Source organism: Chenopodium album, chromosome 8 (genome assembly GCF_948465745.1).
Source record: "Chenopodium album chromosome 8, dcCheAlbu1.1, whole genome shotgun sequence".
Lineage (NCBI taxonomy): Eukaryota > Viridiplantae > Streptophyta > Magnoliopsida > Caryophyllales > Amaranthaceae > Chenopodium > Chenopodium album.
In genome coordinates, this window is record NC_137841.1 from 68,420,775 (window position 1) to 68,438,383 (window position 17,609).

Below are 17,609 nucleotides of genomic sequence, written 5' to 3' on the forward strand. Positions count from 1 at the left end.
AAATTATGTTCTTTATTAATAAATTATATGAACCCGAGAAAAAAAAAATTAAATAATTAGATGAGTAGATAGTGCAAATACAGGACTTGAATTTCTCTAAATTAAAGCTTAATTTTAATTATTTTTTGTCATTCAATATTTCTTGATTTTTTAAAATAAAACAAGAAATGTGATATGATTTTAGTGGTAAGACATTTAGTGTGGAATGAAGACTACAATTATATGTGCTCTTATGGAGTTAAGGTAGCATGCTCCACATTATGAATTCATCACCCATGGTGCACAAAAATTCACAATATAGATTAAACTCTATGTAGAATGGATCTCTTGAAAAAGTAAAACAATGTGAATCTCAACCATCTCTAGATTCGTTCTCCTATTTATCTAATAAAATCCCTTAATCAGATCAAGTCTAGCACAAAAAGAAAAAAATAAAAATATATCAAAGATGGGCTAATACACCCAACTCGGTAACTTATGGAGGTTCATACATCCTAACTCCCTCAGCATATATCTCTCGTATTATACACTATCTTTTGACGCACAAAGCTTAACATATGAAGACAAATGCACATCATAAACAAACAGTGCTCACCCAAGTATATCGTGAACCCGCCACTAGTGCCCCACCTCAACTATTTAGTTATTACACCAAAAGTAGCAAAAGGAGGGAGAGGCATTGAACCCTTATTACATCAAATAATTACCGAGTACATTTGTCGAAAACAAAAAAAAGGTGAACGACGTATCTGGAAAATTACAAAATCTGGGTTTCTTCAGGATTTTATCATTTCTTCACTAAATAAATAAAGAAATACTCTTGACAACATAAATAACTATTCCTCACTCCCAAATTAATCACAAATTAAAGCTCTAAAACCCTAATTTCAATGGACGAAAACAGCATTTTGGAGAGAGAAAGGTACCAAATTGAGCAAATCCGGGAGCTCGATGATGAAGAATTGCAGATTGAAGAAGTCGAAGGTTTACCCGAGGACTCCGATGATGATCATGCTATGTAATTTTTCGATTTTCAATTTGATAATTTTTTTCGCTGCTACTCAATTTGATTTCTTTATTTGATTTGTTTTGTTTTGATGTTTAAATTGGTGTTTTGCCCTTGATTTTGATCATTTCACCTTTGTTTAATTGCTGATTTTTGTGGCTTTTAGGGTTTATATATGGTTTTTGTGCTCAATTAGTTTAGTTGTCGAATGTCTGGAAAACTAGCTAAACTTATAGGGATTTATGAATGCCAGTTAGCTGAATAACCCACATTTTGATAAGACATGACAATGCTGATCAGGATATGTTTGTCGAGTTATTGCTGAAACCTGTTTGCGTAATAATGTTAAAACTCTTAAAAGATTAATGAAAGTAGTTACTAGTTAGTATGCAACTTAAGGAGAATGAAACTGGGTTTTTAGTTTTCAATGAGTGTGGACATGGAACTGATGAATGATGTAATATGGTATATTGTGTTTAGTTGTATCGTGAAACTCGCCTAAAATATTCAAGTTAAGAGAATATATGTTATAAAGGAGAGTAGTGAATTTAATAAGCTAGAGAAGTAGAGAGTGAGGATTTGGGGGATGAGGAGCTTAATTAGGGAGTGGGTCAAACTTAAGAGCAAATTGGTGGAATTGATGAATAATAACGGTTAAGTTTGAGAGAATATTTTGTTTAGTGGGATGAGGATGTGACATTGTTTATGAGTTCCTCTTTAAAATAATCTATGGTAGAAAGCTGTGAAATGATATCAATTTGTAAGTGAGGATGATAAGGTCGCTAAAGATAATCATGTTTTTTTCTGATGTGATTCCCACTTTCAATAAGACCTTTTCTTATAGAGGATATTTGATTCTCTTATGTTAAAAGGTTTGGGATGACACCCTATCTTTTAAAAACAAATATACAATTTAATGAAGATGATCAGGACTGGATTTGGAAACACGTTGAGGTTAAGAAGGTGGTGTTTTCTTTTGTAGCCACTAGCTATGAAATATTTGGTGACAATTACAAACTATCCTCTTATATTGATTTCCTAGAATATATGAGAAATAGATGGTTATTACGATTAGATATGCATTTCAGAACCCTTTTTTTGTAAGGTAGGTCACTCTTGAGGTAAAGCCGTTAATGAATCAGTCCGTTTAATTTCATTGCCGCACTATTATGAAAGTTCCCCCTCAATACTATTCCCTTTGTAGTGAAGCTCTATTCTCCTAATTTTTTAGTGTGGCAGAGGCCAGAGGATGCTAAGGGATGAGGTAGAATAGTGCCCATTTTATTTTAGATCTCAATAAAGTCTAAGCTAGTAAATTGGAAACATTTAAACAAGATTTCGAAGACATTAGGGATTGGGCTCAAGTTTCTCTATTTTGCAGTGGGAAACCTAGAAGTAGTTTGCTATGAAAAGGTGATCCTCTGTGTTTTACTATTTTACCTTGGTTGTGGTTTGCTTGATACAATCATCTCCGTTGTGGAGGAGCATTGTAGCATCGTGGTAATAGATAGACTATGAGGAGCTCAAGGTTATTCATTTAGACAAGCGCTTACTTCTTAGGCAACTGTCATGAACAAATGATAAATATCTTTGAGATTGTTTATTGTCTATGATTTGTTAAACACAATGGTCTACACCCAAGCTAGTGATCACACTATGTAATGGAGCCTATGCTGTAAAATGGCAGGTCACATATAAGGATAGGGACTAGGATCATTGCTTGGTTTGAGAAGATCAAAGTGACTGATGCTGAAAGGTTAATGTCAAAGTGAAAGCGTTAGCAAGCAATATAAGCATAGCTGCATCCCAACAAAAACCACCCTTTGACAAATTGGATCTTAGTTGAAATATGATTGTTTCTTACATCCTTGCTTGTTTTGTTCCATACTCTATTGAGTAAGTAAACTACCTTTAGGTCTAGTAAATAGAGGCATCAGTCGATCTTGAACCACCCATGAGATAGGCATGCCTGTGCCTAAAGGTGAAAAAGAAAGATAAGTTTTTGATTAATCAGGAAATTGATGGTTCTCTTGCCAATGAAGAGTTCCTCAGAGTTGGAGTCTCCAGTGTCTCTCAAGTGTTGAGATTTTTTACTCGACTAGTACGGAAGGGAAAGGATGATGCAAGTGACTGCACCTATAAATTTTCCCCATAATTAACTCAGAATCCTAAAGCTTCTGAATGTGTTTTAACCTACTAATATACCTTATAAAGATCCAGACTATATAATCAGCTAGCCTAGTATCAAGAAAAAAAAAAAGACTAGCACTTTGTAGGTCAACGTTCACATCACACTTTCATATTCGGTAGTTTCCCTTACCTATTTGGTTTTCTGATTTTGCATCTTCTTATTATGTACTTAGGGAACCCATTAAGTGCAAATATGTTTTGAAATTTTCAAAATTTGATGTTTAAAAAGTAAAATCACCATTACTTACTGCCACCACTAGTGGGTGGGAGTATAGGCGGATCTAATGAGAGGTTTGGGTGACACTCTCCCCACCGTTTTTAATAATTTGTTACTTATAAAAAAAATAATAGAAGATAAAATGAGGCATTCATTAAATTGGGAATTAGTTAGTGCCCCACCAATTTAATGATCCAAGATCCCCCTCATAATGATCCTAGATCCGCCTCGTGTAAGATCATCTAAAATGTGGGCCATTTGCAACCTTCTATACTTTAAAAATCCAACTCAACTCCTGGGTTTATTTGACTCGCGAGCTGGCCTTAAGTATTCCAATTGATTCTGGTCTAAGTCAATTCCCAAATTGCTGTGAGAGGCACCCTAATCAAGCGTTATCTCCATATCTTTGGTTCAAGTGGCAAAATCCTAGATCTTTCAACTCAAAGAGAAATATGCTAAATTAAGAACCTTATAATTGAGCCTTTGTTTGGTTGGGATTTGCAAACTGAGTGGAGTGCTTTTTTGCTGTCAAATTTGGAGAGTTTCTCCTTCACCCACCTTTTCTTTTATGCTGCAGTTTTGATGTGGCTTGATGGTTGTTTATACAGTCTTCCGAAAGCCCTGTTCTTTCTTATATCCTTCCCTTCCTTCTCTTTCTTTCCCTTGGGGCAGATGTGGTATGCTGGCCTTGCTGTGTGAGGGAGTTGAAAAAATATCAAGCAGTTGCACTTACAAAGAGTGACCGTTGATATCTATTACTGTTTGATGCAATTTATTTTCCCATACTTCTATGCAGACTGAAATCTTTATTCTTCTACACCTGAGGTTGCGTGAAAATAACAGTACTTGCAAATTCATATACTAGTATTTTATTATTTGGCCTTGATGTGTGTTGGTATGCTGGCCTTGCTGCGTGAGAGGGAATTGTTGATGGCTGAAAGTCAGAAATGATGACTATCATAGTCCATCCATTATGAAAAATCAGAAAAGGATTCAATATGTTCTGTACTTGCGTAGCTTATAAAGCTACGAAATATGAGTTCTTTTATTTTTAATTCTTAGCCTCTTAAGTCTCTAACTCCTTGTTTTGAATGTTCTTTCTCTTACTCCAGTGTTTATGCTCATGGCAGGTTGGGTGAATTTACATTTGACACTTGTCTGGCGTCATTGCATACCTATTTGGGTGGTAGGCATAAGTAGCATTTACACCCTTATATAAGTTCTTGTTTATGTGAAATAAAATTGTCTGATTGTGCATACTGTTGCAGAGGTGGAAGACACTCATCACAGGACAGCTTTTGTTGATACTGGCGCCATTTTGACTCTCCCTCTTTTTTATCTTGAAGGTTTTTGTATCAATTATTCTTTAATTAAGTCCCAATTTGGCAATATATCTCAATTGAAGTCTTGCTTAATCTCTCTAAATCTCTTAATGTTTTATATTTGATTTTTGATACAAGGTGAATTGATTTTTCCCCCCCTCTTAAACATATGTTGTCCAGGTGTAGTACTGTTCCCAGAGGCAACTCTTCCTTTAAGAATCATACAGCCAAATTTTATAGTAGCTGTAGAAAGAGCAATGGGTCAGATTGACTCCCCTTATACCATAGGTGTGGTACGTAAACTACTTGCCATGCATCTTTGTCAGGAATTTTATCCTTAATTTAAGATTTTTTGAGCAATTTATGCTATATTGCTCAGGTTCGTGTTTTTAGAGACCTTGATTTTGGAAGGTTAAGGTTTTCAGCTGTTGGGACTACTGCAGAGGTATTATTTCTAATTTTACAGAGCTGCTTATATCATGAATATTGTCATGACTGAATAGCTAAATAAGATATTAGTCTTTAATTTACATATGAAACTGACTACAATTATGCTCACTGATTTTTTAACGAATGTGCAGATTTACGTTTTTAGCACTTCATTTATTAGTTTAAGCTTCTTCTTCTTCATTGCGAAATAGATGCGTTACTACTTATTCAAAGGTTTCAAACTAGTGCTCCCCTTCCTTTATTCTTGGCTTTACTACCCCATGTGTTTACACATAACAAACTTTGTGAAAATGCTTCTTCTTGTTTTGCTCCTAAATAATGGGACACTTTTGATTTCAGATTATTTCGAAGATATATACTTAAAAATACTATCTTTTGCCATTTAAATTTATTGCATCTTCACCAAATCACCATTCCATGGTTGTATTTTTATTGAAGTTCTTATACAAGTATAAATGTAATATTAAAGGTAATATGGGAAATTGAGAATGTTCAAAATTTAATTCACACAATCTTGAAGCGGCCTTTAATATTGAAATGAACTAAATTAAAATTGTGGCCTTTATTATCCTTGTTTTATAAAGGATTTTTCTCCTTCTACCCTCTTTTACCCCACTTGCTTGATTCATTAAATCCATACTCACTTGCAATCACATATTCTCCTTGTTTCCTTGGCAAGTGTTGCTACAGGAAGTGGGAAAATTATGAAACGGAGGGAGTAATTGGCTAGTTAAATCCTCTAAGATAACTTAAATTGTGTGCTGGTGTCTGATCAGTGATGAGAAAACTTATAATAATATGGATTGTTTCATATTTAGTTTGGGAAATTTCATATTGAATCATTTTAGTGTTAAAAATAACTAAATTTGTGTTGGAATTAAACACTTTTCCTTTAGTATGTTATATATTGACATTCACTTCAAGTTAGCCAAGGAGAAAGTTGTCATATGGTTCATAATATTTCAACAATAATCAGAACAAAAAGTTTGTAAGCCTGAACCTGAATGCAGTTATTTGCTGTTAAACTTTTCCCAAATTGTGATAAACTTGAGCTGATCTGTATGCGGGTGATAGTTTCTTTATCTATTTAGCTCAAGTTCTTACAACTAGTATCTATTTCTTATTTTACTCTGTCAAAAGATTATATGTGTGAGTAGACTGTTATTTTTTGAGTTTATTCTCACTTGCAAAATATACCTACATGCTATAACCCTTGTGGCTCCATTACACTCCTATGAGAGGTTTTGGCCAGACATGTGATATGGCTAGATATGTGACAGTGGTCATCAGTTGGAGAAGCCATGCTCAGTATAAAAATAAATAAAAATAAAATAGGGTACATCTAGTACCTTATGTGTAGCCTACATTGATCATAAATTACTTAATTCTAAATCTTGTTACCACTGATTCAGATTCGACAATATCGTCGTTTGGAGGATGGATCCGTCAACGTAGTTACTCGTGGAAAGCAGCGTTTCCATGTTAGACGCCATTGGATCGATACTGATGGAGCTGTAAGAACAAATCTAATGTTGTATTACTATAATGCCACTACTGTCATGCTATTAAACTCGCTTTGAGGGGTTAATTTGACAAATAAATTTGTGTCTTTAGCCTTGTGGAGAGATTGAGGTCATTGAAGAAGACTTGCCTTTGAGGACCCCACGTGATGCATTTGGAACCTTACCGCCATTGAGGAACCTTAGTAGCCGGAGCTTTTCTGATGCTACAAAATCTCATAATCAGGCTAAGAGACATAGAGATGCAGTTGAAAGCAATTGCTCTGATGCAGAGTCGGAGGAAAGTTATCTGAATGAGCTTTCAATTTCAGAGATGAGATTGCATCAAAATGCTGTTGAGTCCTGTTGTGCATATGATACGATTGACGAGTCAACAAGCAGTGATGATGATAAATATGTTTGTGAATCAGAGCTTCACTCTGGACAATCTAAATCAAGTGATGGTTCATCACAATCAAAGTGTCGAAGGAGAATAGATGCTACCTCAGGAGTTTCAAACAAAGGTGAAATTAACCAATCACCTCAGAAAGGAGTTGCATGGGGGAAGAGAGGAATGTCTGCCAATTTGAATCAGTTCCGTGCAGTTCCCAGAGCATTTTTGCCATACTGGGTTTACCAGATGTACGACTCTTTCACTCTTGCTCAAAAGGCAGCAGGTACTCTCTCTCAAAAACCTGATGCCTGTAAAGGCTGTAATCTGCAAAAAGTTCCTGTGCATTACTGTCTTTGTCCATATATTTGGTGGCACTCCCTCTCCTTCAATTAAAATCTCAAAAATCCTGATATCTGTAATCTACAAAAAGTTTCTGCACATTTCTGTCCTAGATCAGATATTTGGTGAATGAATAGCCTTGGCTGTGCGTTGATATTGTTTCATAGTGAAAGATGGTTATGTAATGCATTTTACTGTAGTTCTTCAGTGTATCTCTTGTTGACACTGAGGGCTGTCATGCTCTGCAGGTATAGCAAAGTATATACGAAAATTTGTTTTTCTAGCTGTTGTAATTTGTGAAAGCTTTTTTACAACTGCAAGTCTTATTATAAGATTGTGGGTGATGAATTTTGTGTATTGAGCTTCAATTTCTATAACTATAAGGTGGTATTGGAATGTGTGGAAATTTAGGGAGAACTAGTACCCAATATAAATAAAGCTTAAAGTATCAAGGGAATGAATTTCCATTCCCAATTTTATTTTCCTGAAGGTCTTGTGCTGGCATTCTCAATATGATTACCCAATGTCAAATGGTTCCTCACTCCTGTGAAATATTTTCTATGATACTGTGGCAGACTTTTAGGCTGAGTCAACTACCAGTTCCATTCCCACGTAAAAGGTTCATAAATGCATCCTTGTGTAATAGTGCTTGCTTCTATGACTTAACACTGCTCTTATGGAAGTATAATGAGGGCCATTCGTTCTGAAATTTTAGTTTTGACTTTTGAGACTTAGCGTTTTGATGTGAAGGTGAGGAAATCTAGTAGGTTATGTTGAAGGTGCATTGCAGTTTCTTACAAGGGTGCTTCCGTTTGTTTTGCAGATATGTGGAAGCAGGTTGTTGGAGCGCCTAGTATGGATGGGTTTGTTAGAAAGCCGGATATCTTGTCATTTTACATTGCCAGTAAAATTCCTATATCCGAGTCTACAAGACAGGAGCTGCTAGAAATTAATGGAGTCTCCTATAGATTACGTCGAGAAATCGAACTTCTTGAAGGTTTTGATCGTGTAAGGTGTAAAAACTGTCAGGTATTATTGAATTACTAAAATTTCCAGCCTTTTTTTTTTCCTGTCAACCTTTTTCGTCTTTTAGTTGAAGGAAAAAGGAAGGACTGAGGGTAGGGAGCTGTGTCCTTAGGCCTTAGCTAATAGTTTGTTATGAGACTGGCACTGGGTACCTAAAGTTCTTGATTCAGATAATAAGAACCTCCACCGTCATTATCGATTTTACCCATTACTACAGCAACTAAAATGCAGCTATACCATGCACGTTGCTTTTGATGTTTCTTACTTATTGTGCTAAAAGATGTATTTGTCATGATGAGTAAATTGCGTAATATCTTGACTAATATGATTCTGGCTCTTCTTGCCTTGTTACAGACTGTAATTGCCAGGCGAAGTGATATGCTGGTGATGTCTAATGAAGGCCCTCTTGGTGCATATGTTAACCCGAATGGCTTTGTGCATGAGATAATGACTCTTTACAAAGCCAATGGTTTGGCGCTGATTGGCCGACCAAGAGAAGAATACAGCTGGTTTCCAGGGTATGCTATTCATTTTTAGTACTTCTGCCAAATTATATGTTTCGGTTTGTATGCTATTATGCTTGAGAGGTACCATAGGAGTGAAGTGGAAGTAATATCCTTTAGCATTAATTATACTACGTATATAAGCTCTTTGTTCATGTATGTTTTACAGATATAAATGGACCATTGCCAACTGTGCTACATGTGAGAGTCACATGGGTTGGCTCTTTACTGCCACAAACAAGAAGTTGAAGCCAAAAACTTTCTGGGGAGTTCGGAGTTCTCAGGTTGCAGATGACATGCGATAAGAGTGTAATTGCTTCTTGAATCTGTTATATGTACTTGTACTTGTATTTGCTCCCATGCCATAGTCTTGTTTGGGAGAATAGGTGTCTATTCGAACAAATGAGACTAAGCTATCGATAGATTTTCCTGTGTAGGACAGGCATCTAGAAGTACATATGAGATTGTATAGACTATAGTCTATAGAGTAGCTCTTTCTTGTAGCTTTGTTTGCTGTGTATGTTGCTTGTAAGAACTCAAACGATATATCATGTGCACAAGTTGGTTCCATTAATGCTGAATGAACTACAGCAAAGAAACCTTGGAGGACGGTGTGATGACTTTTGGAGAAGCTGTCCTAGAATCAGAGATTATTAGGGATTGCTGAAGTGTTTTTTTTCGCCTGTATGGATGGTCATAAAGATGAGTAAAACCGGATCTTTATATAGCTTTCGTATAACCAGAAATATTTACTGGGTAATTGAATAAAATTCAATACCAGAATTCTTTTTGCAGATTAAGAGTACTTGAATAGTTGCAATCTTTCTGTAAGTTTGTCTTCGCTTTCTTTCAATCATTTATGGCTTTAAATATTTAAGTTGCTATTTTGAAAAGATATGCTGAGACACATTGTATGATCTTGAAAGCTCGAAGGAAGTACTTGTATAACTTTAGTCTGACTCTTTTTTGTGCGAATGATGGGGTGCAAGTAATTTGCAATGTGGCTAATCAACTCCTCGACTTTCAATCGTACTGTAATTGTTTAACAGGCTGCTGCAGCGTGCAAGAGAAATCAAGGGCAGTAATAGCGGCAAATAAGCATCGTCCTTGGCTCCTTGCTGCCTTGCTGGTAGTACGGTGCGATCCACGGGCGGCTCGAGGGAATTGAGTTCCTCGTGCCTTTCGTGTTCAATATCATTTTATGTCCTCGTTTTCCTTTACAAGATTAGTTTATTACTCGTAATGTATTTTTTGGTGTAATAAAAAATAACTCCATCATTCAGATTCTTTTATTCATTATACTTTTGGAAATTTTGCTTCAAAATTACCCTTAATTATGATGTCTAGACTCTAGCCCATCATGTTGCTAGATGGGATACTAGAGGTTGTAATGAATTTGTTTCCCTTGATCCTTTTCCCCAAACTTGATTACTGTAGCGGAAATTGATCTCCTTTAATGATATTCACAGTTTGGTTTCTATTCATTAAATTTAGTTTAATGTCGATTAGTACTCCCTACTCCATATTTAATTAACTCTATTAATTGTCTAAAATGTTGATAAACATCTATTCATTAAATTTCCTTAACCCCAACCTCACCCTTTAACAACACCTTGCATTAATTTACACTAATCAATGAAATAGGAAGTTTTTTTTTTACGGAAATTGTTAGGAAGTATTTGCAAGAAAATGGAATGGCATCTTAATAAGGATTTTTTTTTTTATTTTATTTTTTTTTTTATTTTTTTAGTATATAGACGAGTAAATGTATTAGTCATGTATTATATCCAAATGCAAGGTTATTATATTCCCATATCTTGTAAAATTATTGACATATATTTATGATAGTTAGATTGGGTATACTAAACTATAGTCACAAACATATTTTTGAAACTAAGATAAACTCATTTCATAAAAATTATATGACATCAATCTAACAAATGCATATCATCAAAGTGGATCAAATGAATTGGTAAATCCAGATTATTTAATCAACTACTAAAGTCCAATTCAAGTATTCAACATACAAAATTAATTTAAGTAACATTAGTGCTATGATTCTAACATTTATATTGTAATTTGATTCTTTTCTCATTTGAGTAATATTTTTACAAATATAGCATCTAAATTTAGACATAATGTATGAACATATTTGAATTCCACATTTGTAGACTTCTAGTATGAGCATACCATTTTATAATTAAAAGTGCAGTCCAGTCCAGTCCAGTCATGGTTCACCAACAACATACGCGTATTTCTCGCAAAAACTTTTCTCTCTCTTTTGACCTTCCGATAAAAGAAAGTTGACTTTACTCAGTAAACACCTTCCTCTTGCATCACCCAAATCAAATTCCTCTACTAATTACCCAAAAATACTGTAATTATGATGTCACTCAATAGAAACAGACCACATTTCTTGGTAATTCTCATTTACTTTTACAATTATTTAATCAAATTTATTAAGCCACGTTTTAGCTTTATCTTTATTCCAAATCTTAGTCCTAAGACAAATCAAACCCCCTTTTTTTTTTTTTTTTTTTTTTTTTTTTTTTTTTTGTAAAATAAAAAATTCTAATTCTACCCTTGTTCACATTTCTAAATTTGCTTATAAAAATAACCCACTTTTTCTGCAGCAAAAGGAACAATTTGTATCTTTCTGGGTTTCATTGATTTTCTGGGTTTGTTAGTTTTTGTGCCATTTTTTGTTGTTGTTGCAGAGATTATTGGTCAATTTGAAGGTCAAAGGAGAGAGAGAGAAAAGGGTTATTAGAGGAATTATGAGTACTGGTAATGCACTGGATGAGATGACTCAAGGATCCAACGGTGTTGGTGGGGGTGTTAAGGATGTGTATGGTGAGGATTCTGCCACCGAGGCTCAACATATCACTCCTTGGACAGTATCTGTTGCCAGGTGATTGTTACATTTATGTTATGTTACATAGACGGGGTTTGATCTCGGGTCTTGAGTACAGTTGATTTTATTGTTTCTAGTAATTTTGTCATGGTACTATGGTAGTAAATGTTGCTAGGTGATTGTTACATTTATTGTCCTTTCTTGTTTGTTTTATTGTATGTTATGTAGATGGGTTTTGATCTCGGGTTTTGAGTATTGTTGATGTTTTTGTTTCTAGCTATGTAGTCATGGTTGTATTTTGATCTTTTACGTGTTGGTTTAAATGCATCATAATATGGGTTTTCTTTCTTGTAAAATGGTTAAACTCGAAGTAACTACTGAAAAAAAATATATGTGTACTAGTATATGAAATGGGTTTTTTGCATTGTTGTGTTCATGTTATGTCTGATTGTAAGATCAAAAAAGGAAATTATGGATTAGTCATAATATATTATGAAGAATTTTCTTGATTATAAAGAAATAGAGGTTGAGGAATTATTTCCTGAATTTAAAGATTTATGGATTATTTATTTCTTGGAGGTTCTTTAAGTCAAGACTTCTGCATTACTGCATTTTACCTGTATTAGATTGGAAAATGTAATAGGAATTTTCCTAAGCCATGTGGTGGAACTCTTTGGATGTTTTCGATTGCGAAAAAGCCGAAAAGATTAGTCATGATCATATATATTAATCAAGTACTGTTATTGCAGTGGGTATACATTGCTGAGGGATCCCCATCACAACAAAGGGCTTGCTTTTACAGAGAAAGAAAGAGATGCTCACTACTTGCGTGGTTTATTACCACCTGCATGTCTGTCTCAGGAGCTTCAGGTTACTAAACCTTGTTTGGATGTCAAATTCGTTTAAGCTTTTTTTCGCTTTAGAGTAGTTCTTAATCGCGCTTTTTTGAACATCAGGCGAAGAAGTTTTTGGCAACCCTTAGACAGTATGAAGCTCCTTTGCAGAAATACATTGCTATGATGGATCTTCAGGTATATCTATGTTTGACAATTACAAAATTTGTTACTGTTTGGCACTATTTTGTCAGTTCAGGTTATTTTTACACGTACTGCTTCTACTTAAGATTAGTATAAGCCAATAATCTGATGTGAATTTGATAATTATATGTGTACTTTCTGGAGCTGGGGAGCTACAATTATAATGATCATGGCTTACAGGACAGTATATGTTGTACCATTTGGAGTTTTGAACTAATGACAGACCTCGCAGCCACTGATTTCATAAGTGATTAAATTTGATGAAAATCATATAATACTATAATAATTTCAAAAGTTATATTGGATAGGCATCAGTTGGCAAAATGCTATAGTGAGATGTACGTGTTGCATGATATTGATCTGCCGATGCTGTATTTTTTACAGGAGAGGAATGAGAAATTGTTTTATAAGCTTCTTATTGACCATGTTGAAGAATTGTTACCACTTGTGTACACTCCAACTGTTGGTGAGGCTTGCCAAAAGTATGGAAGTATCTTTAGACGCCCTCAAGGTCTTTTCATCAGTTTGAAGGATAAGTATGTTTTCTGGAACATTCTCATCAATTTCCCTTATTGCTTTTTTGGATAGAAAATGAATGCTCGGTTTGTATCCATGTTTTCAGAAGTTGGAATTTGATGTCTTTTTGTGTTTCAGGGGAAAAATTCTTGAGATTTTGAAGAACTGGCCTGAAAAGAATATTCAAGTTATCGTGGTTACTGATGGTGAGCGTATCCTTGGACTAGGAGACCTTGGTTGCCAGGTATGGAGCATGTTTAGTCTGCTTCTTTGTTAAGTCTTTGACATTCCTTTTTAACTTCCCTCCACTCTACCTTGATTTCTCTGTTAGACTCATGATTGATAAGACAAACTTTCTTTGTTTAGGGAATGGGCATACCTGTTGGAAAACTTTCCTTGTACACAGCACTTGGTGGAGTTCGCCCTTCAGCAGTAAGCAATTGAATTTGATTAAGTTCTTGTATTGTAATCACTTTATGGTTTCTTAATGTGAAGCATGTAATCTGCATTGACTATTTGTTCATCTGGATACATAAAGGCATGCTATTATATTATGTCCCAGATCTAACTGTCTGTTTTTCTTATCTTCTTCCTTTGCAGTGCTTGCCTATAACCCTTGATGTTGGCACAAATAATGAGAAGCTATTGAACGACGAGTTTTACATTGGTCTGAAGCAAAATAGGGCTACAGGGAAGGAATACGCTGAGTTTGTTCAGGAATTTATGTCTGCAGTTAAGCAGAACTATGGCGAGAAAATCCTCGTACAGGTCAGTCACAAGTTGTGAGCCTCTAAGTACAAATAACATTTTTTTTCCCAAGAAAACTAAACCTCTATTTTTATTATGACATTCATGCAGTTTGAAGATTTTGCCAATCATAATGCCTTTGAACTGCTGGAGAAATACCGCAAAACTCACCTTGTCTTCAATGACGACATACAGGTGATGAAAGTTCTTGTGCCTTAACATCGTGTAATATCTTTTAGAAGTTTCAACTAATGTAAAACCCCTTGTTTTGAGTGCAGGGTACTGCCTCTGTGGTTCTCGCTGGGCTCATTGCCTCTTTGAAGCCACTGGGAGGAAACTTGGCTGACCATACATTCTTATTTTTGGGCGCTGGAGAAGTGAGCATTTAACGATCTTACTACGAGTAATTTATTATGTGTAGTAATATTTGTTTTCTTAAAAGTGCTTCCCTGCAAAAAAAAAAACAGAAAAAAAGATTGAAACAATATCAGTATACTTTCCTGTATTATGTCACTTGTACAAATTACTTCCAATTATGCTGGTTGTGCTACTGCTGCTCTCTTGGCTTTTACACCCTCCCCTCCACCCCTTGGGTCAACTGGATGCATGTTCATCCCCTTCTGATTTGGGATAGTTCCTTAACTTATTATGTCTGTTCTGCTATCTAACACTTGAAACTTTTGTTATCTGAAGGCTGGAACAGGTATTGCTGAGCTTATAGCTCGTGAGATGTCAAACAAGGTATCAAACTGGTCCTAGTTTGTTCATTGTTTTTCTGGAAATTCATTACAACTATGCTCTCTTCTTTACTCCCCTTTTTATATTACGCCTTACTATTTTTCTCCGTTGTCTTTGCACAGACAAATGCTCCTGTTGAAGAAATGAGAAAGAAGATATGGCTTGTAGACTCCAAGGTATTATCCACTGATCCTGATTCTTATTAAAATTTTACATAGAAAGCCATTTCTTTATCATTATTGCTTGACTCTTATTATCTCTTACTTACAATATTTATATATTATTTTGATGACAGGGACTTGTTGTTAGCTCTAGGAAGGAGTCGCTTCAGTCTTTCAAACTGCCTTGGGCACATGAGGCTAAACCTGTTACAACTCTTTTAGAAGCAGTACAGGTGAACAAGAATGGGCTACTAATAAGGCATTACATTATTAAGAGATTTTCTTGTGACTAAAGTTATATACTTACTTCTGTATCCTTTTTATTCTCAGGTAATCAAGCCCACTGTGTTGATAGGTACTTCTGGAAAGGGAAAGACATTTACTAAGGAGGTGGTTGAAGCCATGTCATCTATCAATTCGGTACAATCTCCTACTTTCATTTATGTTCCTGTTTCTTTTTTGTAGAGGTGACAAGCAACTTTAGAAATTTTGGGTTTGGGGCCATATTTGTCCGATGATTCCCTTAGTTTGGCTTCGGGTCAGATCATTTTCGGGTTTATAGTGGCATTAATTTTTGAGTCGGGTCAGGTTGAGACGTTGGGTAAATTTGAGTCAGATCAAATTTGGGTCATGTAATTTCAAGTAATCTGGGACGGCGTGGTTTTGCTAGGACTAGTTGTAAGCTTAACATGGTGTGTTAATGTGGTTGTCTGCAGAAACCTCTCATCCTTGCTCTATCAAATCCTACATCACAATCAGAATGTACTGCTGAGGAGGCCTACACATGGAGCAAGGTAAATTGCTGTTTTTGTTTGCCTATATAATTCTCAGTTCTCACCTTTAATTCTTTCTTTTCTACAAGATGAAACTGACATAAATTTGGCTTTGTTCTTTAAAATGATTTAGGGCCAAGCAATATTTGCCAGTGGAAGCCCATTTGATCCAGTCGAATATGAAGGACATACTTTTGTTCCTGGCCAGGTCTAACCTGCATCCACTGCCTTTTTTTTAGGGACCCTCTCTATCTAGATTGATAGTTAACCTTTAATTGTCATGTTGCAGGCAAATAATGCTTACATATTCCCTGGTTTTGGTTTGGGTCTGATAATGTGCGGTGCAATTCGTGTTCATGACGACATGCTTTTGGCTGCCTGTAAGTGCCCCTGTAAAAGTGTAAACAACAAATTTGTATTTCTTCTGAGCCAAAGTCATATAGCCTCTGCAATTCTTCTTACAACTATTCTTCTAGAGCTGATCATGGACTGTTCCATGGTCCCAAAAATCAGGCCGGGCTGCATTTTGGCCAGGAAAGTACTGCTGAAAATTGATAAAATCGGGTAGGTTGGGCTGAAGTAGGTAACATACTCCCCAAGAAAAGTCCAATCAATTGGGCCAGCAGACATTTCCAGGAAGGAAAATTCTGTGAACACTGATTGAGTCGGACAGGGCCAGTTTTGATCAGCTCACCTTCTTCCTATTTTGGAAGATATTTTCACTAGGCCTTTCAGAAATGTTTGTAAATAGCATATTGAAACCATTTTACCCTATGATTTTTGTTATCTTTCTCGACGAAGAATAAGTAAAAGTAACTCTTTATCAATCTGTATACAGCTGAGGCATTGGCAGCACAAGTTACAAAAGAGCACTTAGCGAAGGGACTTATCTATCCGCCATACAAAGACATTAGAAATATATCTGCTAATATTGCTGCCAAAGTAGCAGAGAAGGCTTATGAACTCGGTGAGCCATTACTTTTACTGTCTGATATATGAATAAATACTTGGATCTTCTTGCAATCCGCTGACTATCCATCTTATTTTGTGTAGGTTTGGCTAGTCGGCTTCCACAGCCTGAAAACCTGGTAAAATACGCTGAGAGCTGCATGTACAGTCCTAATTACAGAAATTACCGTTGAAGAATGAGAATTATGAATTTCCCTGCAGTTTTGGATCTTCCGTGACTTGGGCTTCTTAGTGTTATACTTTTGTAATCTTTACTTTCTACTTCGCTTATTTTCTGCATACATTCCTTTCTTGAATGTCTGCAGATAACATATAGTGCTATGCATTGTTATACGAGTATTGTATCTACCGGATCTGCTATTAGTTTTTAATAAATCTAGCCAGTATAGTGAACTTGGAATTATCAATGAAATCATTATTTTGCTCAAAACTGTTTCCTGCTGCTGATTTTTTTGCTTTTATCAATTTAGACTTTTTATCAAACCTCTTCGAATGCAAATCGTGAGAATCTGTTACGTTGGGTGTAAAAAGAATAAGATGGGGCAAGGGTACGGTGTATAATAATCATGCTCGTAAATTATACATAGAGACGGAATTAATTCTTGCTATATAAGGTGTATATCAGCCCCATAAAGCACACATAACAGCTAATGTCCATATGTTTATTACTCATAATTTATGAGTAGAACTTTGTAATTTTTACGTGTATGAGCATCCGTTGAGTTCAGACCCTGGGCCAGTTTGCTGCATCAATGCAACAACTGAAACAGAGGTTGTAGCTCCCTTGTTATAGGCCATGGAGACAAGTGGGATAATGTGGGGGCACGATTCGATCAATCAGGTTGGATGGATACAGTTGAGAAGCCAA

At 35.6% G+C, this 17,609-nt stretch overlaps 2 protein-coding genes across 2 annotated transcripts; both read left to right on the top strand.

The window, feature by feature from the left end:
* The first annotated feature begins 721 nt into the window (after window positions 1–721).
* Window positions 722–9,740, top strand: LOC145642111 (uncharacterized). Its single transcript, XM_081693200.1, has 10 exons — window positions 722–1,018; window positions 4,544–4,599; window positions 4,682–4,759; window positions 4,916–5,028; window positions 5,115–5,180; window positions 6,598–6,699; window positions 6,800–7,361; window positions 8,241–8,446; window positions 8,798–8,961; window positions 9,116–9,740. The coding sequence occupies exons 1-10, from the start codon at window positions 891–893 to the stop codon at window positions 9,249–9,251; spliced, it is 1,611 nt and encodes a 536-aa protein (XP_081549326.1). The 5' UTR covers window positions 722–890; the 3' UTR covers window positions 9,252–9,740.
* Window positions 9,741–11,174: 1,434 nt separating this feature from the next.
* LOC145642110 (NADP-dependent malic enzyme) lies at window positions 11,175–17,165 on the top strand. The gene is made up of 19 exons (XM_081693199.1): window positions 11,175–11,365; window positions 11,664–11,857; window positions 12,550–12,670; window positions 12,757–12,831; window positions 13,222–13,373; window positions 13,492–13,597; window positions 13,720–13,785; window positions 13,954–14,121; window positions 14,212–14,295; window positions 14,379–14,477; window positions 14,794–14,841; window positions 14,961–15,014; window positions 15,134–15,232; window positions 15,330–15,419; window positions 15,716–15,793; window positions 15,906–15,980; window positions 16,062–16,152; window positions 16,611–16,739; window positions 16,826–17,165. Exons 1-19 carry the CDS (start codon window positions 11,330–11,332, stop codon window positions 16,912–16,914), a joined length of 1,854 nt encoding a protein of 617 aa, XP_081549325.1. The 5' UTR covers window positions 11,175–11,329; the 3' UTR covers window positions 16,915–17,165.
* Window positions 17,166–17,609: the final 444 nt, after the last annotated feature.